Source organism: Pleuronectes platessa, chromosome 16 (genome assembly GCF_947347685.1).
Source record: "Pleuronectes platessa chromosome 16, fPlePla1.1, whole genome shotgun sequence".
Taxonomy (NCBI): domain Eukaryota; kingdom Metazoa; phylum Chordata; class Actinopteri; order Pleuronectiformes; family Pleuronectidae; genus Pleuronectes; species Pleuronectes platessa.
In genome coordinates, this window is record NC_070641.1 from 13,043,064 (window position 1) to 13,070,143 (window position 27,080).

General features: G+C 41.1%; 2 protein-coding genes across 2 annotated transcripts; both read right to left on the reverse strand.

The window, feature by feature from the left end:
• Positions 1 to 914: 914 nt before the first annotated feature.
• Positions 915 to 1,765, reverse strand: cmc4 (C-x(9)-C motif containing 4 homolog (S. cerevisiae)). Its single transcript, XM_053443333.1, has 3 exons — positions 1,629 to 1,765; positions 1,489 to 1,548; positions 915 to 1,364 (listed from the first exon to the last, which is right to left on the reverse strand). The coding sequence occupies exons 2-3, from the start codon at positions 1,544 to 1,546 to the stop codon at positions 1,225 to 1,227; spliced, it is 198 nt and encodes a 65-aa protein (XP_053299308.1). The 5' UTR covers positions 1,547 to 1,548; positions 1,629 to 1,765; the 3' UTR covers positions 915 to 1,224.
• A 777-nt stretch (positions 1,766 to 2,542) lies between these two features.
• Positions 2,543 to 26,930, reverse strand: icam3 (intercellular adhesion molecule 3). Its single transcript, XM_053444203.1, has 23 exons — positions 26,719 to 26,930; positions 23,713 to 23,988; positions 22,945 to 23,274; positions 22,496 to 22,717; positions 22,024 to 22,251; positions 21,587 to 21,808; positions 21,115 to 21,342; positions 20,760 to 21,023; positions 16,931 to 17,194; positions 16,668 to 16,829; positions 15,394 to 15,612; positions 14,930 to 15,169; positions 13,749 to 13,944; positions 11,056 to 11,069; positions 10,449 to 10,724; positions 10,031 to 10,357; positions 9,645 to 9,908; positions 9,233 to 9,375; positions 8,746 to 8,791; positions 3,967 to 4,233; positions 3,320 to 3,652; positions 2,972 to 3,226; positions 2,543 to 2,885 (listed from the first exon to the last, which is right to left on the reverse strand). Exons 1-23 carry the CDS (start codon positions 26,774 to 26,776, stop codon positions 2,878 to 2,880), a joined length of 4,842 nt encoding a protein of 1,613 aa, XP_053300178.1. The 5' UTR covers positions 26,777 to 26,930; the 3' UTR covers positions 2,543 to 2,877.
• Positions 26,931 to 27,080: the final 150 nt, after the last annotated feature.

Consider the following 27,080-nt stretch of genomic DNA (forward strand, 5'->3'; position numbering starts at 1 on the left):
ATGAAGAGAGGATTTATTACAGGACTGTGTGAGTTTGGGCTTTGTGTTCATATTAAACTGGCAACTTTCATTCTACCAAGCAAAGTGCAACCTCCAAAGAATAACAACACCACAGTTCATCGCTTGTTTAAATTAACACGTTTTTGATTTTTGTTCTGAGGCAAAACTCTTTCATTATTTCTTTAAGTTAACAACTCATGAAGCATACATTTAAAGAAACATTTTGTTGAAAGAAATTTCCTTATTGAGAAAAATGTATATAAAGATACACATTTTCATATATCATTTGATTATTGTTGCTTTTGTTGTTGTTTTAATCCCTAATAACAATAATCATCGTCATAATTAGTTAAAAAACTGATGGTTGTTGTTTTAAACTCTTCTTCGAGAAAATACTTGATAAACAGGAAACATTTTTACACATCTTAGGTAGATATCATTATAATAATAACTTTATTTATAGAGCACTTTTCAAAAATCTCAGTTGCAAAGCGCTTTACAAGGGCAGCTTAGTAAAAACCACAGGGCAGAAAATCCTGTGCACAGCAAGAAATTAAGGAATCCAAAACTTTAAAAGACAATCTGTTTTACTTCCTCACTGTACTTTCATGTGAGACCAATACATTTACAATAATAACAGTGCAACTCCTCGTGTGACACAACAGGAAAGTCATGTCGATTCACACATACCTGTTCAGCTTCGAGAGGAGTCCAATATTTGTAGGTGAAGCCCACGGGTCCTATGAGCTAATCCAACCTAAAAATAACCTGTGTGGGTTTGTCATGGGTGTGTGTCAGGCCTTTAACAAGTTAAAGGTTCTTTATTACTGTGTAGCTCAGTGGTGACGTGCACAAACAAGCCTCCCTCACATTTGATGTGGGTGTGTGCGATGAAATAAAGACGCTGCACAAAGCTCATTCAAACTTCCCTTTAATAAATAAATACTACATTGGACAGCTGGTGTCATGTTGTTCAACTCTTTGCTGGGACCGTGCCGGAGAGGTGCGACATTATTAAACAACACTAAGGTAAATTATAACATTAATATAGATTGCACTCATACTTTGGCTGATCTAAGCTCCAGTGTATTTCTGCAATGACATGTCAAAAATAATGTCACCTGTGCATTCACCTATATCATTCAGCCCTGATGGCACCTTAAACAGTGGCTGAATGAGTGCAACACAGATACAGTGCCACTTTGTGACATGGTTAGAAGGCATCTACGTGTGACTTCTCTTCTCCTCCAGGGGTTGAGACTCCCTGAACCCGGAGCAGCAGATGGAGATTCTGGCCTGAGTCTCGCAGCAGCGCCGCATCTCCCGGATCACGTCCTCACACATGCTCTCCACATACTTGTTGGCTGCAGGAGGAGGGTAAACATCGAGCAGAGGACAATGTTGACAACAGGTCATGGCACTCAAGTGTGTGTGTGTGTGTGTGTGTGTGTGTGTGTGTGTGTGTGTGTGTGTGTGTGTGTTGTATACCTTGTAAACACTTTTGAATCTCACATGCTTGCTTTTGACACGGATCTTTCTGAGGCATGGCTGAAAGAAAACGCATTTTTTCAGAAAGTTGTGCACCGGTGATAACAAACACACACACACTGGGCTAAAGACTCACTCACCCCCACTTCTGTCCCTTCAGGAGATTTAGTTATAAAGTTATAACGCAGCCAGGTTCTCGATGATTAAAGGTCTATAAGCTAGCGTTAGCCGCTCACATCACTTCCTACCGGGAGGTGACTTTCTAATCAGGTGACACGTCGTTAGCCAATGATATCATGTCTAAAGGAAGCGCAACAGCGACATCTGGTGGTTTATAGATAGACGGTCACCCGACAGGATTCTATGGAAACAAATTGCAACCTTTCATAATGTTAAAACTTTTTAAAATTCAGGTGTCATATTATTATTCATAGTCATTTCTGTTGCCTTTCAAGTTGTGTAATATCATCTTAGGAATTGTATTATATTATCATTATAATTTCATTATAAAATATAAGTATTATATATATGTTATGTTGTATACCATATATATCATGTATACTTGGGTCATTTTATACAGTTGTAATTGGGATACATGTAAAGGTATTATTTGTGCAGTGTTGGTAATATTAAAGAGTGTGATCAGCTTAAAAATCAGAATAAATGGCATTGATTTGGTTGGTTGATGAGCAAAATATTTATGGTTTTTGATCCAAATCATCCATATGTTTATTTATTTTTGAGAAACAATTCCGCTTTACTATGGAGACAGCCCCCCCCCCCCCCCTCGCATTGCTGTGTTTGTTTATTTGTTTTATAATTTTAAGTCATATAAGTCAGTAGCAGTAAGCAGTAAAATACTACTTTCACAATGTCAACACTAATAAATGAAAATAAATAATGTGATTTTTTTATTTAAATTTTATTCATAAAGATAAGCAAATTAAGAAACCGTTCATATTTACAGTACATATCTTTAACATTGAGTATTAAAGTGGCAGTATTTCATTTACAAGCATACATTAACAGTAATGTAGTCATAAGTGCTATATTATGTGTTGCTAATATTTAGTGTTACATGATAATGCTATTATTGGGCAAATAAGTGAAGCAAAAATATACATTAGATACAGGATATCACATGGAGGGCATTAAGAGTAGACTGAAGATGAAAATAAATTCATGTTAAAATACTGAGATAGTAAATGGGGAATATAGTATATTCTGGTCTTTCTCTTTATGAGATCTGATTCTGGATGAAAGCAAGATCCTCATAAATATCTGTTGAGTTATATTAACGCATTGTCATTCCTGTCTCCAAAGCAGCAACAGTAAAATCCCCTTGTATGTCCAATGTGGTCCTGCGATCCCATTTGAAGATCACTCGTTTCAAACGCCTGAGTGAAAGGAAAAGAAAATGCAGGTTAGGACTCAGAGAGCCGAGACGACTTGCACATAAGTTCTCATCAGAGTTCCCCTCTACCTTTGGTCTTGGCCTTGACAATGAACTGCTTGCTCTTCTTGCCCAGTGCATTGGAGGCGGTGCAGATGTAGGTCCCTGGGACCAGTGAGGAAAAGGTAAGAACTGCCTCGTCCTCCGTCCTCTCCTGCGTAGGATGGGAGGACTGCCAGCTGTACACCGGGGCGGGATTTCCTGTGGCAGTGCAGTTTAAGGAGATTTCTGCGCCCAATGTGAGCTCCAGCACTTCTGGTTCAGGACTGAGGAACGTTGGGGGAACTAGAGAGGAGATCACAGGGATTAGATGCACCAGGGCGCTTGTAAAACATAAGAAAAGTATTTTTAAGATTGGGGGAAGGCTTCGTGACTCACAGTACACAGAGGCATTGAGAGGCTCGGAGGCCACAGTGGGAGGGGGTTGTGGTCCCTCTGGTCCGAGCTCCAGCTCTGCCACACACCTGTACTGCGCTCCGTTCTCGGCTCTGGTCGGCGTGACGACGAGGATGGAGGACACTTGGACAGGCGAGGAGGATGTGAGGTCAGCGAAGGAATGGTTATACACTTCACTCTGCCCTCTGTACCACCTCAGGTTCAGATACTGAACAGGAGCAACATTTTGAACCTCGCAGAGCAGCTGGTACTCCTTTCCCTCCACCATGGGGCCCGTATGGTTCACAGGCCGGATGGAAACACGATCCGGGGTTTCTGTATGAAGGACAACACAGAGTTCAGGGCGGTCACACAGGTTTGTATGAGTTTACCGCCAGCTAGATGACATCAAAGCACTCCAATCCTGGCTTCTCTAAGTTGGCTTCTTGTTTGGTTTAGAACTAATTCGCCTTGGTTTCGGCAAAAACATCATGCTCACCCCATTTGAGGCAGCTTGCAGCATTAGATTACCCCTGAGCATCCTGTGTCTGCTTTGTCGGTCAAAGCACTTTGTAAAACCCTATTTTAAAATTGATGAGCAAATAAAGTTATAATTTTTTACTACACAATTAAAGGAAGGGGTGACTCACTGTAGAGGACGAGGTTGAGTTTCTCCTCACACTGTCTGGGAGCTGTGAAAAACACCCCATAGCAGATGGGCTCCTCTATCCAGTCGATGAGACTGTCTACCTTCCACTGGATGGAAAGGTCCTGCTGGGTGTGCGAGGCGCTGATGGTGGACTCCCACCCCAGGACACGCACTGGGCGGGCGGCCTCACAGCTCACCGTCACCGGCTCCCCGAAGCCCACCACGACCCTGGAGGGCTTCAGGATGAGGGAGCAGCCTTCACCTGACACTGAGACAAACAGCAGCAGTTACACCACTAGAGGGACGTAAGGCAGTACAATCATGTATTTGTACTTTACTTTGTTCATATATTTACAGCTACTTTTCACTTTTACTCCGCTAAATGTATCAGCATACATCTGTATTTACACTCGATTAATATTCTTACATTTTCACACAAGTAGCCTATTATCAATAATGAGAGGGTTAATCCACAAATCCAATCAGATCAATTATCAAAATTAAGAATAGGCTCCCCTTTCAATCATTTATATGAATGCTTTCAGGTGAGTCTCATTATCTGTAGCATTATTTACTAATATGACAGAGTCTGTATTATTCAGTATTAAACAAAATAGGCAGAGTCAACTGCACTAAGGAATAGGCTAAACTCTACAACTTTAAATGCTTCTATACCAAAGTATATTTAAAAGCAAGTGCTGACCTTTACTAGAAAAAAGTACTTTAAAAAAAGTACTTTAAAAAGTTTTTGTCTATGTAATTGTATTTTTAGTCATGTAAAAGGTCTCAGTACCTTCTCCTACACCACCGAATACTTTCAATTCATCGTGACAAATAGGCTGCCTATATGCACCTATTATGTAAGTCTTTACAACACAAAAGAAATCATGAAATATGTGAAATACACATGAGTGTGACAGTGAGTGATTCTATGTCAAGAAAACAAAATGTAACCTACACTATGTAAACCTACTTAAGGTTCAACAACAGGAGGCTGTACACGGCAACATGCACATGCATATTTACAATATAATTTTATTTGACTGTCAACTGTTATAGAATATCGTGTTACCACCAAAACACTATTAATCATATTAATAGGATGTAAAGATCTTTTTCAACATTAAGCTAATTACTGAGGATTATAAGGAGATTCAGCTTTTTACATTAAAAATAAAGCAGTGCTTTAACTTTCTGTAGCACTGAGGTTTGTTACCATCACCAACTAGAGGTCATTGTTTTCCTATTTTCAATACAACTACTGCACCAAACATCATCTTCAATTCAAATGAGTGAAGTAAAAACAAATTGGCTTCGACGTCTTACCTGAGCAAAACATGCAAAGCGTCAGAATCCATCGCACAAAGTTGCTTCCCATGTTATTCTCTGCACCGAGCCGTCGATTAAAAAAGGGGTGAGCGGAAAAAGAAAACTTGAACTGAGCTTGGCAACTCTGCAGGGAGCTGTGCTGGAAACAAAAGGGCCCCAGTCGTCCCAGCTGACTTTGTGGGTGGGGGGCAAAAGGGAAAAGAGGGAAATTTAACAGGTGGCAGCGGCCTCTAGAAAAACACTCAGCTCGATCATGTGTACGTAGTGATCTCATAAACATTATAGCAGCAAAAGTGTAGATCCACAAACACCACAGCATCTGTGTCAACAGGAGGGGTTTGAACATATAGTACAATAACACCAAAGTAAGATTAATACGTATATACATTCTCTATTTTCAGTGTCTGGTACATTACAGAGCAAAATATGTTGCATTTAATGGATAGTTGACAATTTTAACTCATCTCTTAATACATGATTATTGAATATAACTGCAACAATCCCTTCCCTCTGTGCAATTCTGTGGCTAATGTATAAACCGTTTCACTGTATACATTCCCATACTGTGTATATCAGTTTTTTTAATATTTGCTTACATTTCTAAGTATTGCATTACTTATCATTATTAGACTTAACTGATGTCCAATCTTGACTGTCCCCTTTGTTGCTGTAACACGTCAAACTTCCCTGCTGTGGGACTAATGAAGAAACATCTCATCCCATCATAATTATATTAAATTACAATTATAGATTATAACTTCTTTGTCTTATTTTATGCTATGATCAAGTTAAAGTCACAAAAACATCCACTCCTCTTTAATCTCTGGTGTGATTGTTTGTGTCAACAAAACCACATTAACCTGATCTAACCTTTTTTTTATTGATTATACTGAGTCAAAGCTTTGATATTTCTTGTTTTTCTCTCTACATGCCAGTCTAAGGTGTGGCTATGGTCAGCTTTCTGACCACTTATGTCTTATCCCTCTGTTTTCAAACCGTGTCTGGCTGTGTGGACCAAAGTCTGTTTTCAGTTTTGCACGCATGCTTGTCTCCTGTTGCTCCTGAGCCTTGTGAGATCCCAGCAGGCAGGAGGCACTGGTGTTGTGCAGCATGAAGCTCTGCAAGACTCACACTGTGACCAGAATGCTGTGCTGAATATCAGCTGCAAGCGAAAGTGAGCAAGTAACCGGACGCCCTTCGGTATATTTCTGGAGAGCACAGCTGGGAATCTTGATTTACAGATTACAGTACATGCTTGTTCCCTCTTCTCAGGCTCGACAGAAATGTGTGTTTGCGATAAAACTTTTTTTCTCCCATGACAGATTGAGCTGATATCCCCTGCCAGGTTGTTATAGCAACGCAGTGCATACACAAACAGTGCTTTCTGGCAACAGCTTCAGTGGGAATGACAGCAGCTGAACATAAAGAACATGGTTTCAGAAAAGAAAAAAAATAGGTTTATGCTGGCAACCGAGTGCAGGATAACAAACACTCTCCTTTACATTCACTTTGTTCAGTGCTAATTAGTATGGCAGCCTCAGCACTGTATAATGCAAGCCAGATTGAATGAGAGAGAGAGAGAGAGAGAGAGAAGGGGGGGGGGAGACTCGGTTTGACAAAAGGTGGCAGGGAAACAAAATAGTCAAGAGCTACACTGGTTTGACTTCGCCTCAATCAGTATTCTGCCAAAGGATGTCCCTGACGGAGCAGCTTGTTTTATCTTACGCATGACGATACCGCATGTTCACAACCAGAACAAAAATAACAACAATGAGGTTGACAAACGAAAACCAGCCTTTGGCATTTTTTTCAAGTATCTTTACTCGTACATCAGACAGACTTCAGGATCTAGTGGCTCATAATTTCAATTTCAATAAAGCATCATGTATGATATTGTAAAAAAAAGAAATGGCACGAACAATCTCAGTGCAAATATATTTCAACATTCTAGAGCTGTACCATTGTATATATATATATTTTTAAAAAAAAATGAAAATCACATGGTAATACAAATTTACAGAGAATAAAATGCGCAAACCGAAACTGAATACAGTAATTACAAAAATAGAAATATGTTATTTAAAGCACCATTGAGCAATTACTGTAGTGTAGTTGTGGTAAGTATTCAGTTTTTTAAAAAAAGGAACAAAATGTACCTGAGTGGATAAAACCATCCATTTGGCCGTGGTCTTATAACACAGGGGCAGAAGAACCTTGCACTAGGCTGACACACCCACTTTCCTGAACATATATATAGTAATATTGCAATATATATTCTTCTTTTAGCTCTGTTTTAGTACCAATGTGCAGTCCATTTTCAAGTTCATACTAATCATCATAATAGTTGCCATCTTTGTCATTTTGTGCTTCAGTGGTAACAGAAGTGGGTCTATCATAACTCTCTGTTACTGCTGGTCAGTGCAGCTAAGAGCGAGACTCTGTCCACATTAATGTGGATATTTTACAAAGTGAATGTATTCCTCTGGGTTTTGTCCACAAGCAAATAGCGTTTATGTCACTGTCTAAAACAGAGATTTTTCCAAAACACCTTCCAAAGTACAGATTTTCAAATAGTCAGGTTTTTGTGTGTACGTGTAAAACTGTGTGTTTCGGGAACAAGGATGTCAGAGCTCATTTTTTGCATATCTACTGTTGGTTAGTGTATTAGTGTTTATTAGTGTATGCCAGTATCAACAATAACCATGGCGGCTATATACCACTTTCTCTAAAGCTGCTGTCAGACATGCACAGAACTCTGGTGGAGATCCTCTGGAGGACGTGTGTGTGTAAAGCAAATGTCAGAGTGAGAGCCTCTGGAGTTCCTCCGGACATTCTCTGCTTAGCCCCCTGGTATAAGGTCTCCCGCTGTGTTGTGTGAATGGAAAACAGTTGAGAAAGTCTGGACCCGATTCCCCGGAGATCCTCCGCAGGACGTTTTGTTACCACTTGCTACGTCTAATTGCAAATCAGTAGCTACATTTAGCATTACTGGCCTTCAAAGGTGTCTGCATTACTCACTGCTAATTGGAACGCAGCTCACTGAGCATGCTCGCAATGTTGAAAGGATGGTTGATGTCCAACACCCACTGGCCCAGCATTGTTGTTTAAGTGTTTAAAGTCATTTTTGTGTTCTCATCTGGTTGGATTTTTTAAAAACAAATGGAGATTCTTTAAAGAATAAAGAAATTATGAATTCAAAAACAAACGTGCAACAGTACAGACAAGGACCAAATATTTCAGTTAATCCGACATAAAACTCCAAAAATGAACCTAAACAAGCACAAAAATAAAAGAGTTGCATGTTCCTTCTCCTGAGTGCAACAAGGATTTGATTCAGTCAGTGTTTACATGCACCCTTGTTACAGTCCAGATTTTGACATGTGCAGGAGAACGATTTCAGGCCCAGCGGTGAACAAAATGGAGGAACAATTACAGACGAAGTCAGACTCACATGTAGCTACAACAAAGTAGTGTGAGAAGTTTCCATTGTATTGAAACTGTGTATCCGACACAGGCACAAAAACACATTTCTCAAAAAGAAAGATATTAGATAGACAATGTAACAACAGACTCACAAGGCAACATTTCGAGGAAGTTAGTCATGCTTCCAAAATAGGCATCAGGGAAAGATCTTGATTACTGACCTGCTGCATGTACACCAGGTTATTACAAGGCATTACAACTCACACATCAATGACCCGTATACCCTTTTGTTAATGCAACAATATTGATTAGTGGAGCTTTGCAGACAGCTGATAGGATTATGTCATCTTAAAGCTACGGCGGTAATGCAAAAGCAGCTTTCCAGGAACTGAGCATGCATAGGACACCAAACCCATAGATCTTTAAGAAGCATGTTCACCAAAACAATAAAAAGTATAAATTTGATTTGATTTTGCGAAGCCATGCAAAATTTTCACAAAAAGTGAGCCTCATACTGGTCCTGATGAGGTAGGTTGGTAGCTGCCTTTGTTGAGGGAACATGTGCCATCGGCTTTCACAAAATACAGACCAGTAAGGAAGAGGACGACTCCCAGCAACCCAAGCGCTCCGACTATGGCCGCAAAGGTTGTTCGATTCCCTGTGGGAGATGGGAGTGTTTCTTTTTATTACATTCTGTCTCTCTCTCTCCCTCTCTCTCTTGTTCAGACTTGTTCAGATTTTCTCTGTTTCTGATAAACCACACCGCTCATGATGAAAATTAAAACAAAGAAAACAGCTATTAAAATCCCAGCCGTGGTTCCAGCGCGGCTACCTGATGGAGAACAACAGCATGAGGGATTTATAGAAAGATTTCGTTACTGCAAGACAATGACCGGGTAAAACAAAGTGAGAAATGGCATGACTTACTTGGAGCCTCGACTAAGGTGAAGTATTTGGTCGTGGTGCCCTTGGGGTTAGATGCTGTGCAGCTGTAGGGCCCTGGAAACTGATGGGACCGGGTTAGGATGAGTTGATTCTTATTTGGATTCATGTCCGTCTGTCGTACGGGTGGTGGGGAATGCCAACTGTACACCGGGGCTGGGTGTCCTGTCGCGCTGCAATTTAAAATAATTTTATCAACAGCTGGAACTTCCAGCGTCTCATTTTCAGGCTGGTCGAAGGTTGGTGGGTCTGAGGAGGCACATGAAATTAAGATTCAGACATGAAGAGATAAAATAACGAGATATTTAAAAAAATACCTTCTGAGAGAGGCACAACACGCCAAATATTCTGTGAAGGTGCAAAGAACTCACACTGTACGATGACTTCTTGTGGCGCTGAAAGCTTTGAGGTATTTTGTAGTCCTGGTGTCAAGAAGTTAAGTTTGGCTTCACACCAGATCCGAGCCCCGTTATCATCCTTATGGGCGATCAGATCATAAACTGCTGATACATTGACTGGCTCCAGGCTGGCAACACTAAATGTATTAGTGGAGACTATCTTATTTCCTTTGTGAAAAAGTACAGAGAGGTTTCTGGCTGGTGCAACATTGGTAACATCACACCTCAGGCGACGCTTTTCGCCCTCCGCCATAGAACCCGATGGACTTGGCTGTGGCATGGACACACTGTCTGGCATTTCTGTAAAAAAAAAAAGGAAAAATGTTTAACAAGAGCTTAGTACCATCCAAAAATATCAGTTTGTGTTAAACGACGACGAAGTAAGACTTACTGTACACGGTGACTGGCAGGCGTTCTGTGCACTGAGTATTATCATTGAGATTGACGTAGCACTGTGGAGACAGTTTCCACAGACTAACAGACGGGATCACTAAGGTAAGAACGGTGACCCTTTCTGTTAACGGTATGCCATTTAGTTTAGACTCCCAGCCCATCCCAGTTATCTCGTTGGATGATGAGCTGCAGTTGACAGAGAACGAGTGTCCGTATTCCACCACAACGCTTTTGGGGCTGATCTCAGTTGGACATTTGGCACTCACGAGCGTTCCTAGAAGCACACAGGATGGATCATGTTGAAAACTGCAAGCAGCCATGTACAAATCGGTATTTTGTATAGAATGGAACTTCAGGGACAGGATGATTAAACAGACATTGGGAACACTGTACACTTTATTAGCTATTTCTTAAATTTCCTTCAGGATCAATGCATTTTCTATATATCTATCTATCTACCTATTTATTAATATGTCTATCTATTTACCTATTTATTAATATGTCTATCTATCTATCTACCTATTTATTAATATATCTATCTATCTATGGAGAAAAACAAGAAGCCCTCCCCCCTCCCCCTTGTTAATGACTACCACTCCATGTACCCCACGCTGCTGCCCTGTTCACCAGACATTGGGAGTCATGGATGAGATACTGCACTAAAGTTTGGTGAAATAAAGTAAGTTATAAAATCCACGAGATGAGTCAACAACAACATCTGTTCTACGGACACGTCCAGTGGATCAGATTCGTGTTCCCGGAGACGAGCGAGCAAAATGCGATCGCAAGAAATCCGCGTCATTAAACACACGCACAATGGGCGTAGGCCAGCCTGCAGAGTTAACGCTCTTAAGTCACGATCTGGCCTAAACTACGTTTGTTACGTACATGTAAATAGCCTGTAAGGAAATTAAACAAGACCAAACGTTTACCTGCACTCGCCAAAGAACCGACGAACACGAGCAGCCACATCATTGTTTAGTCCTCGACACCCTCACGACTGAATTCAGTAAATAAACACTCGCGTGTTTCTTCAATCCTTCGCACAGAGGTCACAAATGTTTCCTTTCACCTGAGGGGATTAGAAAGTCCCGAAAGTAAAAGTATCACGGTGCGTTTACAGGTTCTTCGGACATTTCTGTTGCGCTCGGGTTTATCCTGGTCAGTAGGCAGTGGCAGCCGAGTTCATTTTTTTTAGGGTGGACTCAAAACTAGTGGTTTGAAGTAATAACGTCCGCTATCTTATCGAGAGTTATGTGAGAAAATCAATAGGACCTAACCTGTAATCTTCCCATGTTGTCAAATAAATTACTGCAAGAAGATTGTGTAAGTTGCCCCAAAAAACAACAACCCAGTTATCTTAAATACTTGTTGAGAAATGTCTGTAGTTGGCATATTTCCTACGGGCCCGGAAGGCAGCATCTAATAAACGTATCAATGACAGGGGAGGAATCGGTCCAAGGGAAGCGGATCAGGAAGAGGAGGTGTGTTCCCTGTAAAACGGTCACAGACGGTCGCATAAGGAATGTCCTGATCAATGTGTCCTTGTCTTAAGTCACATATATAGTCACATATCTGTGCTCATGGGGATTCACTGGTGAAGAACTCTGTGCAGCCCCTGATATCAACTGTTCATTCAGTCAGTGCCTCAGCTGCATCCAATGGGAAGTAGTTTGTATGTTATGATTCTATACTTTCCACGTTCCTCTATCTATTTAGTTGTTTTGCATTGCTGAGAATGATCTGGCTTTTCCTAGATTTTGTCATTGTACTTATATTTTATTTATTTATTATGAGTCACCTTGTATCTCTGGTTTTCAAAGGCGCTTTAGATATAAAGTTTGTTATTATTCTTATGATTTGATATCATTGATTGAAAACAAGTCTTGCTGGTTATAGTTGATAAATATGAAACATAGTCCATAAAGTTTCCTAATTTAAATTCTCCTCCTGATTGCGTCTTTGCTCATGACAGCAAGCATTACAGTGGTTTTTTTCATTCATGCATTATTCCCTTGGAAAACGGGGAAGATGTTAAAATATACCCGATCTCGCAGTGTTCAGGAAAGGCCAAAACATTTTCTATGGGTTCTTCTCTGACCTGTACCGCATCCTTCCCCTGAGTTTTCTGGAAATCTGTTCTCTTGTTTTTGTGTAACTTTCGTATATAAACCAAATTAAAAGGTGACCTCCTTAGCAGAGGTAATAAACACATTTGTGTGCACATTAAATTTTAAGGCAATTCGGTTGAAAAGGCACATTTTAATAATAAAATACAGTTTTATGCCAGTCACAAATATTTACAGCATTATTCACAAATACATTACATAGTTTTCATGTCCATATCGTCACAGGCAGGACTTCATCTATTCCATCTTGCAACATACCTATCTGCAGTCCGTCAAGAGCAATGTCTTCCATCTTTACTGATTCTCATTAATAAATATAAGTTTTTCCATTTACATAAAAATATCCTACATGTACATTTCTGATAGGCATTAGGCAAAAAATTTAAATGCCCACAGTCATTCATACAAAGGCATACAAGTGGGGAACAGGCCAATTTGTCCCCCTGTGGCCGGAGCCTGACACTTTGTGGCACAGCAAAGGGCCAGGCACAGATGAGGCTACAAACAGAGAGAAGTGCATAGTCGCGTACGGAGAGAATAGCGGAGGGACAATGGGCTCAGTGAATGGTGTCGGAACGCAGTGTCCACGCACAGAGCCACGCTGGTCTGTTATTCACACCTTCAGTATCACACCTTCATTGCACTTCCTGTTAATGCGTTCACATCAGTCTCAGGGCCAGCATTTCTTCAAACACATTCTAAACAACAATTTTGAAATAAAGACATACACGCTGAGATTTGCGTTTGAGTGAATATTAGGGGGCAGAAAAGAGAAGCAAGAAGCAAGCAGAAGCGAAACCAAAGTCAACAAAAACATTCTTCGTCATGTTAGTTTGTGCACTTGAAGGTGAAATAGTCCGGCGGAGAATGTTTAAGTTCTTGCTCCTCCCGTTCTTTCTTTCCAGTGAAAACAGGTAGAATCCAGTAGTAAAATTACAAATGTACATCTCAAGCCAAGGTTGCTGGGTTTTTATGATTGGATTATTCTATGAATGGTAAAATATGAAACGTGGGACAATAAATGTGAACGTCGGGGGAATTAAAATGATTTCCAAACAGTGCAGTGGGAGTCGCTGTTATCGGGCCTTCAATGACGGTTGGTGGCAGCGAGATGCAGCTCATTCAGAGTGGTCAGTTGTCCTGTACATCAACAGGCGTCCCGCTAAGACAGTTTAGTCATTGGAAACTGCATGTCCCAGCCGTTGTGGGCGACGTTACCGTTGTGGGTGCTGAGTCGGGGGTTTTTGAGGCTGTAGCGACGCATCCTGGTGTTCTTGTAGTAGATCGAGTAGATGAAGAGGAAGACGATGGAGATTGCAACGACGGTGACCGCCACGAATCCAGCTATGAGGGGCAGGTAGTCCTCTGCAACGACAGCAATCACATGCGCAACATGTTAATGTTTTACAAGTCCAAATAATCTGCTCTCTCTGTCTGACATGCATTAATTCATTTTTGTATTCCTGGGTTTGCAGCTGTTTCTCATTGTCTATTAAACAAATATGTATATGCCCTTTAGCATGCACTTTCAACCATGGTCAACCATTTTTATCATTACTGAAAAAAATGGGAGTGATTATTTATTAACAACTTGATAATAGAACACAAGATGCACGATATTTTCAACAAAACGTACCCAAACCTACAACTCCTGCCACTTCTGCCTTTTCTTTCTGTCTTTGACACAACCATCACTGACAAATCAAACGCTACAAATTTGAAATAAATCCTCTTTGAATGGGTTTTTCCATGTGCTAGGCAAACTTAATTTGTATAAATGAATGCTGTCAAGAGCACGGTTTTATTTACTGGTTATAGTTCAGCTCACATTTTTCTGTTGACTAACTTTTCACTAGAGCATCTATCATCTATATTTTTTATGTAATCTTAATGTAATTTGGTCACAAAGGAAAATTGAAAGTGAAGTTACTCATTTGTACATGTTTGTAACTCCTGATTTCTGAAGGAGGTATAACACAGAATTGATCGAAAAATGTTGGCTTCCAACCCTATTCCACTTATCTTAGATATTTGTATTGTTTTTGTTCTGTTCTAATTTGTGTTTTATGCATGTTAGAAACGTCCTCAACCCGTCACTCGCTCCCGGTGAATCCTCCGGACGATCTCCTGCTGTATTCTCACATGGGCTCACTTGGACATTATCTAGAGTTTTTTACAAGTAGGCTGGCAGGAGAGACTCTGGAAAATATCTGCAGCTACTGACAGAACCTCTGGAAAATGTCAGGAGACGATTCGGAATTCAGTGCATGTCTAAAAGCTGCACTAGATTGGTGTGGGAAGAGGTGCATAGCTTCTACCAAAAAGTAAAGAATGGAGTTTTAATTGTTACCCTTTAAAATCACTTCGACCACATAGAAGGTGGATTCAATTTCATTGGTCGCGGTACAGTTGTAGAGGCCTGCTTCAGACACAGTGAGCGTGGCATTGGGCAATCGGGGCACTTTGTTTTTGCTAATCCACTTGATGTTTGGACGTGGGTGACCATCAGCTTCACAGACCAGCTCCTCAGGGTAACCTCTGAACACTGGGATCTTCTTTGGAAGCTTTGTGGTGTTGATGGCAGGCTTATCTGTTGAGACACAGAGGCAAGTAGAGCGTTGTGAGGTAAAGGCGATGACCAAAAATGATTTTAGTCTATAGGACAAGATGGTGAACATCCCTGGTACGTAGCATGTTTCACAGACGTGCAACTACACACTGTCATTTTTCAATGATGAAGTGGCCTGAGGAGATAAAACACCTGTCATCACTTCCATCTTAACTGCGACATCTGAGCAGCAAATGTAAACTCACAGTGGACGGTGATGTTGAGCGGCTCGGACCTCATGCTCGGAGGAGGCTGCGGTCCCTCGGGTCCCAGGTCCATCTGAGCCTCACATCTGAACTCCACTCCGTTGTGCTTTCTGTCCAAAGTGATGTTGATGGTGTACGACACATCTACCGGGGACCTGACCACACTGATGTCACACTTTGTTCCGTTCTCAAACAGACAGCTAGCCACCCGCATTGGGCCTGATGGACAAATGAACGTTAAAGTTAAGAAGACAAAAGTAGCAGGTGTTTTCGTCCCTACTTTCTAAATTGCACTGCACCAGATCACAATTTCCTTCCATTTTACAGTCAGTGTTAGAGATCATGACAGCGAAGCATGACTTTATTGGGACTTCACTGTCTGCCCTGTCGACATATACCAATGTGTCTTGATTTGTCAATTACATCACACTGTCAGACTCACATACACATGCAGAGTCCCTTCTGGAACGCACTACTTTAAAAACAACGCCCTCTTCAAACCTGGTGTTAACAATCGTCCTGAGAGATTCCATCACAAGTGGACAGTGTTAAATTGCAAAGACCAAATGATGTTTTATAAAACCCAGCATGAGTTTACAGATATGTCCGATGCCAATGGTAATGAGTGTGTGTGTGTGTGAGTGTGTGTGAGAGAGTGTGCGAGCGCAAGAGAGAGGGAGAAAGAAAGCGGAAAGAGTCAGGTGTGACTGAAATAATGTGGTAATGTATGTGTTAATGAACTGTATTTTACGAATAAATAAAAAAAGAATAAATCATTATGCGATGGTCAGTGTTGATATTAGGACGTTGGCCACAAACCAATCAGCGAGACCCTGGGAAGAGTGCCAGCTGAGGAGGCCGTCCAGAACCCAATCAAACAGCGACTAGGAAAGTGGGCACGTGATTGCATTTCTTGTCCTTGTTATATGCTGAAGCCACATCAGACTGCTCACAAGCACATTATCCCTTCAATTAACTTCTCTCACAATCTATGACAATCGGATTTTCCTAATTATGTCGGTTGTTTACAGAGCAACACCTGCATAATAAGTGGATAATGCGTTACGTTGTTAAAGTAACTGATCTGCAGTCATTCTATTTGTGAACATAAGCTTCAACTTGTCTTTTAAAACAGTCCCTTTTAATCAAGGTTGGGTGATTATTATTTAATGTCATCAGCGTCATCTGCTTTGAAATAACTGTGAGACTAGCACTGGTTACACTTCCTTGACCTCACAGATAAGGCAGAGCATGTGTAAACAGAGATAACCCACCTCTGATAAGTGGTTGGAGGGTTTCATTTCCTTGATACCAGCGCACAGTGAGGCTCCGTGCAGGAGCCGCACTGATCACGTCACACTGCAGCTGGAGCTCACTGCCCTCCACCACTGAGGTCCCGTTATGGACAGGGCGGATGGAGACGCTGCCTGGGGTTTCTAACAACGCAAAATACAGTGGAGTGAAACAAAAATCAGGATTAAATGAGGATTTAAAGGCAATGACAGTGAAAGGACAAAAAAAAGTTATTCAGACATACTGTAGAGAGTGAAGTTTACAGCTTTTTGGCATGGTCCTAATCCTCGAAACGTAATGGTACAAACAGGCCTCGGGTCCCAGTCTTCACCGGTCTCAGGGCTCCACTTGTCTTTGTAAAACTTAATCCCGTGCACTTCCCAGTATGTCTCATTGACATTTCCTGCGTCGGCGGATGTCGGTTTGCACGCTGCGGTCTTGGTCAGTCCCCGGTATGGTATCACCATCCTGTGTGGAGTAATTTCGATAGGGCATTCCGGCTTGGCATCTGAGGAGCGTAGAGCGAGAGGGAGAGGTGATAAAAAATGTTATTCCAGCCCAAGTGAATACACATCCATTATCGTGACCCAACATTTCCACGTCCAGGGCTGAGGTTGAATGGGGTTGAAAAGCCACATAGTTGTAAAACAATGAAGGCAAATGTATGTGTGTGTGTTGAGGGGGATCTAAGGAAGGAAATGATCCCTCCCTTAGGAAACTGCACTTGCTGCCGAGCATTCTTTCTCCTGGAGCTTGTTGTAGAATTCATATCGTAGTTAAATGAATCATATTACTAATTCCCATGAATTAAACATACAACTAGGGCTTTGTTAATAACACAATATTAATATAAGCGTCCAGTATATATCAATATATTCTGTGAGCACAGTGAGGAGGTATAACGCATAATTGATCAACCTCAGATTTGCTGTTTATCCAGGGGTTTGTCATTCTCCGCTAAAAACAAAGTATTTAAAACCACAAACTTCACTTAGAAGCAAAAAAAAAACCTCTTCAAATTTAGACAGAAGTATAATTTGACATTGATTGTGATAATTATCAATTCAACTGATGTAGACATGTATAATCATTAGGGTGTGGGAGGAGACTTGAGACTTCCCTACAGAAGAGTACATTCTTATTAACCATTCATTCAATAACTTATATTTATAACTGGGAAATACATTGAGGTAGGGACAGAAAATAACAAAAAATGTCTGTGACACCAACAAAACACAAATAAACAGTCAAACTTCCCAAATAGCAAAACCAAAAGCCAAAATAAAAGCTGTAGGAGTAAATACGGTACATTAAACAGCTGGAGGTAAAACAAGGCTAAAATTTCAAAATGCTTTTATTCAGATACACAGATACTATAAATGTAGTAATGTTACTGCTTTTCCACTAGTGCTGACACACTCAGTATTATTGTCTTTTGTTCCCATTTAAAGCACAGGCAACCTATACCAAGGATATGACTCATTACATCCAGACTTTCCAGTCTCCTCTTTATTTTTAAACAGCACTGGGAAGCCTGGAGTTAGCTCGGGCTACACAATCCCGGCTCTTTTTTCTTTAAAAACTAATCGAGCCATTTCCGAGTAGAAAACACAAAGATCTGCTCAACTTACTCGGGTCTGTCCCGTTAGAAAGCGACAGCAGCAGCTCTACTGTCAAAACCACTGGAAGCAGACGAAACGAGTTTAGATCCGGCATTGGGAGAAATAAGAGGAGCTTTGTTTACTGCTTCCGTTTCACTGACTCCTGCAGCAGAACAGCCAGCGGGGACTTGTGGAGCTTTTTTTTAGGGGGAAAGCTACGAAGCTAAGAAGTTATTATGGCTGCATGCTCTCACTGCTCGGTCTGAGCCTGCCCCCGGTCCTGCATCACCACCGGGCAGGAAACCCCTCCCCCCTCCAGCAACACGCACACACACACACACACACACACACACACACACACACACACACACACACACACACACACACACACACACACACACACACACACCTTACTAAAGGCCTAACCCTAACCTAACCACAAGATATGTATAGTATATATGAGAATTGTGCTTTAACTGACCTGATTAATTCCTCTCACTAAACCTTTGCCGCCCCCCCCTCCCCACACACACACACACACACGTTTTTTCTTTCTTTAAATAAGTTTTATATCGGTCCGTCTATTAATGTTGATTAAATGTATTAATTACGGTAATCTGTCATAGCATACCACCCTGTTTGATTAAACAACCAGGGGGAGGCCGTGGAGACTGAAGGAATTTTTATTAGAAAGTTAACTCCCTTCGCCTCGCTGACCTGGTGTCTTTTTAATTTTAGATTTTTATTTAAAGGGGTAGTTCACCCAGAAATGAAAATTCACTCACCCCTCCATCGGAGAGGGGTGGTTGAAGTATTTGAGTCCACAAAACACGTTTGGTGTTTCAGGGGTAAACAGTGTTGCAGCCAAATCTAGTACAATTGAAGTAACTGGTGACCAATTCTTTGAATGTAAAAAAGAAGCCCAGTAACGGGGTCATTTACACATTGTTTTAAGCCTAAATGTTCTTTTATCCTTCTCCTAGTTAGTGCTGCAGTAACTGCTGCAGAATGGAGGCATTTCATGTTTGTTTTTTTTATGTTTGAAGAAGTGGTCCCCAGTTATTTCAATTGTATTAGATTTGGCTGCAACACTGTTTACCCCTGAAACTCCACAAGTGTTTTGTGGACTCAAACACTTCACTCACCCCTACATTGGCATATTGGTGAGTAGATAATGAGTGAATTTTCATTTTTAGGTGAACCACCCCTTTAAAAATTTTATGTTGGCCCATTTATTAATGTTAATTAATACCTTACCCTTTTTAATTAAACAACCGGGGTAAGACCGTGGAGACCCAAGGAATTTTTATTAAAAAGGGAAACTCCCTCAGCCTCGTTGACCTGGTGTCTTTTTAATTTAGAATTTATATTAAAGTGTTTCTCCTAAAAAAATGTAAACCTTATTAACATCGCTACGGAAGTTGTTTTTGTTAACACCCACAATCCCTGTGCTCGTTCTGAGCATTGCGCTTCTATCGCAACCTCAACCCAGTACTGTGTTCACACATAAGGGTTAAAAGCAGAGGGTCAATTTCCACATTGCATGTAGACCTTGTGTGTGCATGATTATCGGACAATATAGGAATCTTAATATTAATCTCAATATCAATATTAATCTTAACCCTGAAACATCCTATTGAAATTGGTCAGTGAGGACTGGCCAAAATGTCCTCACTCAGTAGGTTGTCGGCTCTTTTAGATTAGCTGTAGTCTTCATCTCTGATTTTCTCCATTCAAACGGAAAGATTACTTTTTTTCTTCGCACTACATAAAAGTTGGCAAATGCAATAGCCAGGACATACATCAACTGTATACATGGTAACACAGATTTGAACCTTGGTTTGGACCCTGGTCCAGACTTACTGATGAGGAAACACCCTCGCAAAGGAACAAAAAATGATCCCTCGGTTTGAATCACACGAGAATTCCCATCACGTTTGATGTTAATGCAGCATTGGTTCCAGGAAATTTTTCCAAGGAACTAAAATGTTCCTGTGGACCAGTGTTTGCTGGCTTATCCACTATTTAAATTAATATGCTGATGTGAAAAAACTGATGTCTACAAAGCTGTCCCCCCCCCCCCTCAGTCCACCAGGTGGCGGTAATGCAGAGGACTATATGACAGATGCATGGGACATGGACCAAAATAAAAGGTGCAAGTACAAAGTTAATTTTTCATCTTTTTGGTCATTTTAGGTGGATGATATCCCACTGATGTACGTTCAAGGTCAACATTTGTCAGTGAGTTTGGTTCCAATTGGTTATTTGATGCTCATGATTGACAGCTGAGACTGTCTCCTGATTGGTCAAGAGTGTATATCAGTGGGACCTCAATACTGTTGCTCCCCTCCAATCCAGAAACCCAAGATGGTCTGGAATGTCCGTAAAAGTACTTCTCACAGTTGTTAAGATAATTCAGTGAGTGCATCAGGCCTTTTCGTTTATATGGTCACTATGTTATATTGACCTTACCTTTCACAGTGAGTCTGGCTGTTTTAGAGACATGTCCTCCCTTATTGGAGGCGAGACACGTGTAGGAGCCCGTGTTGTACCCAGTGGCATTGTGGATGACCAGACGGGAGTCTCCGTCTTCATTTTCCTCCATCACATTGGGGGCACGGAAATAATTCCAGATATATGTTGGCCGTGGGTTTCCCTTGGAGGAGCACTTCAGGAACGCATAAGAACCATTCTCAACTTCAGAGTCTTCAAGCTCAACTATTGGTGAGGGAGGGTCTGCGGACAGTTCAATCCAGATAAATCAGAAAAAAAGCAAATTCACCAGTGTAAAAGACTTCCACTCATAATGTTCTTCAATTGAACTTACACATGACATTAATCTGCACTGTCACGTTGACACTTGACCGATTGTTTGAAGCTATGATCACGTACAGCCCTGTGTCACTTCTTGTTAGGTTCCCTATAAGTTCAACCTCCCCGCCATCTTTGTACGATGTTAGCTCAGGTTCAGGATAGCCCTTGACCGTGCAGTTCAGGTTGAGAGGAGAGTGCTCCATTGTAGTGTAAGATTTTGGACACATCAGCTCTGGTCCATCTGAAAGCAAAATAAAACATATTGTATTTGCATATGTAACCACACAAGTCAACAAAATAGATAACATAGCCCTGGTTGTATTTTTGACATTTACGTGAATAATTGTTATATATGACATCTTTAAACAACAAAACCACAACTTAGTTAGTGCAAATGCTACAAAAAAAGAAGACAATGTTATAGAACAAATTTAGAGTTGCAGTATTGTGGTAGATTTGCCATAGAAACTGAATGTGACACTCACACATCACCAGAACCTGGATGTTTTTTGAGAGGTTGGAGGCACCTTGGGCCTCAACAACGTACCGCCCTGCGTTCTCCCTGGTCAGAGGGCGGCTCGGGCCCATCAGCTTGCCATCTTTCATCCATCTGACCGAGGGGGTGGGATTTCCTTCCACAGGACACTTACTCTCCAAAGTTTCCCCTTCGAGTATGTTAATGTCAGAACATTTTACTTCTGGTCCATCTGTGCAGAAGCAAAAAAACACACAAAATCACATTTATACTATTTTGCTTTTGTTTACTAGATGGAAAGCAGTTAGGATACTTCTGTACAGTCCTATTACACAGAAAACAAAAATTGTATTATTGCCAAGTGCGATTTAGGGCTGCAGCTGACAAATATAGCAAATTCACCAGTGTAAAAGACTTCCACTCATAATGTTCTTCAATTGAACTTACACATGACATTAATCTGCACTGTCACGTTGACACTTGACCGATTGTTTGAAGCTTTGATCACGTACAGCCCTGTGTCACTTCTTGTTAGGTTCCCTATAAGTTCAACCTCCCCGCCATCTTTGTACGATGTTAGCTCAGGTTCAGGATAGCCCTTGACCGTGCAGTTCAGGTTGAGAGGAGAGTGCTCCATTGTAGTGTAAGATTTTGGACACATCAGCTCTGGTCCATCTGAAAGCAAAATAAAACATATTGTATTTGCATATGTAACCACACAAGTCAACAAAATAGATAACATAGCCCTGGTTGTATTTTTGACGTTTACGTGAATAATTGTTATATATGACATCTTTAAACAACAAAACCACAACTTAGTTAGTGCAAATGCTACAAAAAAAGAAGACAATGTTATAGAACAAATTTAGAGTTGCAGTATTGTGGTAGATTTGCCATAGAAACTGAATGTGACACTCACACATCACCAGAACCTGGATGTTTTTTGAGAGGTTGGAGGCACCTTGGGCCTCAACAACGTACCGCCCTGCGTTCTCCCTGGTCAGAGGGCGGCTCGGGCCCATCAGCTCGCCATCTTTCATCCATCTGACCGAGGGGGTGGGATTTCCTTCCACAGGACACTTACTCTCCAAAGTTTCCCCTTCGAGTATGTTAATGTCAGAACATTTGACTTCTGGTCCATCTGTGCAGAAGCAAAAAAACACACAAAATCACATTTATACTATTTTGCTTTTGTTTACTAGATGGAAAGCAGTTAGGATACTTCTGTACAGTCCTATTACACAGAAAACAAAAATTTTATTATTGCCAAGTGCGATTTAGGGCTGCAGCTGACAAATATAATTTTCTTACTTAAAAATCCAACTATAAAACAAAACACTGTGTAAATACCTACCCAAAAATACTTACAGTGAACTGTAATATTAATCTCTTGTGATGATACATTCAGTTGTGGCCCCTCTGGCCCGAGGTCCATAGTTGCCTCGCATCTGAATGTAACGCCATTGTCCCGTCTAGTCGGTGTAACTGTGTAAACAGATAGCTTATCCACTGGATTCTTAGTGAGAGTTTTGTTGAAAGTGGACTTGTTTACTGGTCTATCTCCTTTGTACCATGTGACATTGAGATATTCCACAGGTGCCACCTGGTGGATGTGACATGTGAGGTTATATTGCTCGTTTTCTCTCATCACACCATCGGAGTCACTGCTGGAGTTGATTGAGATGTTTTCCGGGAACGCTAAAGGAAAAGTAGATGTTAGCCACATAGTAGAATTGTTTTGCCCCAGATGTGGCCCAGATGTGGCCCACACTGTCCCACTGCCACAGTGTCATCAACCCCACACACTGCCTGGAAGGATGGCACTTCTGGCCCACAAGTTAGCCATAGCAATGCCAGCTGTCAACTTTTGTTTTCTGCTATTTGGATCTCTATTTGGATTCATATCCAGATTAAACCTTGGCTATAGAGCCAGGTGTTTGCCAGAAAAGGTCCTCTATTGGGATATTTTGGCCACAAGTGCCATTTTACAACTGGGCCTCTTTAGGCTCACATCCATTTTGTCTGGGCCAGAAGTACGGCATCATTGCCAGAAGTGGGTCACATCCAGATGCTATCTGGGTATGAAACACAGTCACAGCATTTGTCCACTCTGTGCTGATTAAGAAAAAGACTTACCGTAAAGAACAATGTTTAGCTTTTTGAGGCACTGGGAACCAACTTGCATATTTTGAAGGTTGATGAAGCATTTGGGAGAGATGGTCCATTCCGTCAGCTTCCCCACAGTCCAGGTCGAATGGTTGACCATCTCTAGAGGGCGGCCTCCTATTTTTGCCTCCCATCCCATTCCGCCGTGCTGGGGCACTGATGTGCTGCAGTTCACTGAGACCGGGTCTCCATATCTCACCACAACTCTGGGGGGGCTCAGCTCAATGGGACAAGTGGCTTGCACACCTAAGGCATGGAAGTGAAGGTATGTGGGTTATGTTTTTATACGTGGAACATTTAATTTCACCTTTTCCTTCTCCTATATTGTCGATAGGTGAATAAAAAGGAGGTTTATCCAACAACTGAAGCCCATTAAGGATTCCAATGTATTTAAAGAGCTATAGTTATTTTATCAAAAGGAGAATGTCTGGCTAAGTCGGGCAATTTTAACCATGTGGATTTTCAGCATTCACTATCATTAATAGATTATAACCATTCCTCATTATAATGCTTGTTTTCCTAAACAGGAAAGTCAGTGAACTGAAAACATTTAGCCTGTACCCCATTGAATATTTCTACTCACAGAAACTATAGGATTAGAAAAGGAAAACAAATTCTATTTCGTTTATCGTTTATTATTAAACGAAAAAACCTTCACTTTCACTTTCACTACTGTGCACAATAATACAGAAAACATCAAATATAGTACAACCCCAATCTCAGAAAAAGTTTGGACGGTATGGAAAATACAGCAGTGATTTTTAAATTAAATTTTAACATAAGATATGTTATGTTTTGTCTGGTCTATTTCATTTTATCTGTAAATAAACATCCATTCCTGCCATTCATGGCAGGAATGCAACACATTCCCAAAAAATTTCCGGTGGGGGCAATTTAGGGCTAGTGCTCATTACTAGCCCTTACTAGTACAATGATTACTAGTACAATGATTATTAGTACAATGATTAAAAAATGAAGTGGTTTGAAATAGGTGATGACAACAGGTGATTGTAATCATGATTTGGTACAAAGCAGCATCCAGGAAAGGCCTAGCTCTTTAGGAGTAAAGATTGGCCCAGGATCGCTAGTTTTCCAACCAATGTGTGACAAAAATTATTGAAATGTTTAAAAACAGTGTTCCTCAAAGAAGGATAGGAAGGGATTTGGATATGGTATCCTCTGCGGTGCATAACATCATTAAAAGATTCAAGGACTCTGGAGGAATTTCAGTGCATAAGGAGCAAGGGCTCAAGCCTAAGCTGACAAAACCGTGCTCTCCGATCCCTCAGACGAAACTGCATCAAGAACCGTCATTTATCTTTAAGCAATATAACCACTTGGGCCTCAAGATTACTTTGGCAAACCTTTGTCAAGCACTACATCTACAAATGCCAGTTAAAACTTGAATATGCCAAAAGGAAGCCTTATGCTAACCGTGTCCGGAAGTGCCAGAATCAACTTTACTGGACTCGAAGGCATCTGGGATGGACCGTAACACAGTGGAAACATGTATTGTGGTCAGACGAGTCAGTATTTTAGGTCTTTGTTGGGGGGAAATGGACGCTGTGTACTCCAGACCAAAGATGAAAAGGACCATCCAAGCTGTTACCAGCAAAACAAGTCCAAAAGCCCGGGTCTGTCACGGTCTGGGGTTGTGTCAGTGCCCTTGTTAAAGGTAACTTACACTTCTGTGATGGCACCATTAATGCCGAAAAGTACATCGAGATTTTGGAGCAGCATCTGCTGGCTTCAAGACAACATCTTTTCCAGAGACGACCATGCATATTGCAACAAGACAATGCAAAACCACATTGTGCACACATTACAAAGGCATGGCTGCCGGAAGAAGAGGGTGGGGTAGCTGAGCTGGCCTGGGTGCAGTCCCAATTTGGCCCCAAGAACGGGACAAAATGACCCCTGAAATGTTTCATTACTTGGTGTCTCGAGTCCCTGAACGTCTTTATAGTGTTGTGAAAAGGATTGGCAACATTACAAAGTGGTAAATGTTTTACTGTCCCAACTTTTTTTGAAGTATGTTGCAAGAATCAAAATTGCAATAGGTGTTTATTCTGAAAAAAACAATACAATTCATGAAGTCAAACATCAAATAATGTAATAATTTTTTTTATTGTTATACATTTCAAAGATCATTTATAAATCACTGTTCTCAGTCTGATTTGGGGTTGTATAATGTGAGAGTATTCATGTGAGAGTATTGATGTGAAAAGGACAAATAATATGAGAAAAATGAAATAAAACAGAATACGTTCTCTGTGTATCCCTGTATCCCTGTATTCCCTAAAATGACAATCCCCCAAACACAGAGATAATTTTGATTGTTTTAATATGGGCTTCATATAAAAAAAGACACATTTAAAAGTTCATGAGGAGTTCAACACAGAACATATATCAGATGTACAAGATCTTTAAGGATGAGTGTGAAGTTAATGTGGTGTCACCCCTTCCTCTAAATCCTCCCGATAGCCCACCAGTGAGAAAACAAACGTAAGCATTTCTCCAGCTTCCTTTCGAGGTGTACAGTGATAAGCAGACTGCACTGTTACAGTAACATGCTCGTATTTAGAAGGCTAGCGTTTTCTAGGGGATACGGTTGACAGTACTAATTAGTAATGTACAAACTCTGACATCAAACATATTATTTATATTATGGCCTGGTGGGTTTATGTGAAACTTATTTTTCCCACTTTGCTCTGGATCTATTTCTTGTCACATGACACCGCTCCCCTCTGGTTAAAGTAAAGTTCTGCACCTATACGACGTGTTATACGTTCACCCAGTGTCTTAATGCATATGGATGCATGCGGCTCTGATCGAGGACAAGCAAATGTAACAGAGGGGATTTTTTACAAAGAGCCCAGTTTACCACGCACAACGTGACACAATAGATTCCGGGGACTACTTTACTACGCTCGTTGACCATCGTTTCGGTGAATAAAGGTAGCGCATGCAGCCTACCTGTCGCAGTGAGAATGAACCCCACGAAGAATGGAAAAAGTGATGTTGCTCCACTCATTTGATAAGAAGGACGTTCCTCCTGCGGTTCAGTCCAGCTCTGCTCGGCGGCTCTGCTCGCTTGTCCACTGAGCCAATGAAGTGCATTTAGAGCTGAGGCACAGAGACATATATTGTTCTGCCAACACACTCATACCTAAGCTCTCTCTCTCTCTCTCTCTCTCTCTCTCTCTCTCTCTCTCTCTCTCTCTCTCTCTCTCTCTCTCTCTTTCTCTCTCTCACAAACACAGTCCCTTGGTAGATTGTGTATGTGTGTGTGTGAGTGTGTGTGTTGGGGGGGGGGTACATTCATGAGTCAGACAGTG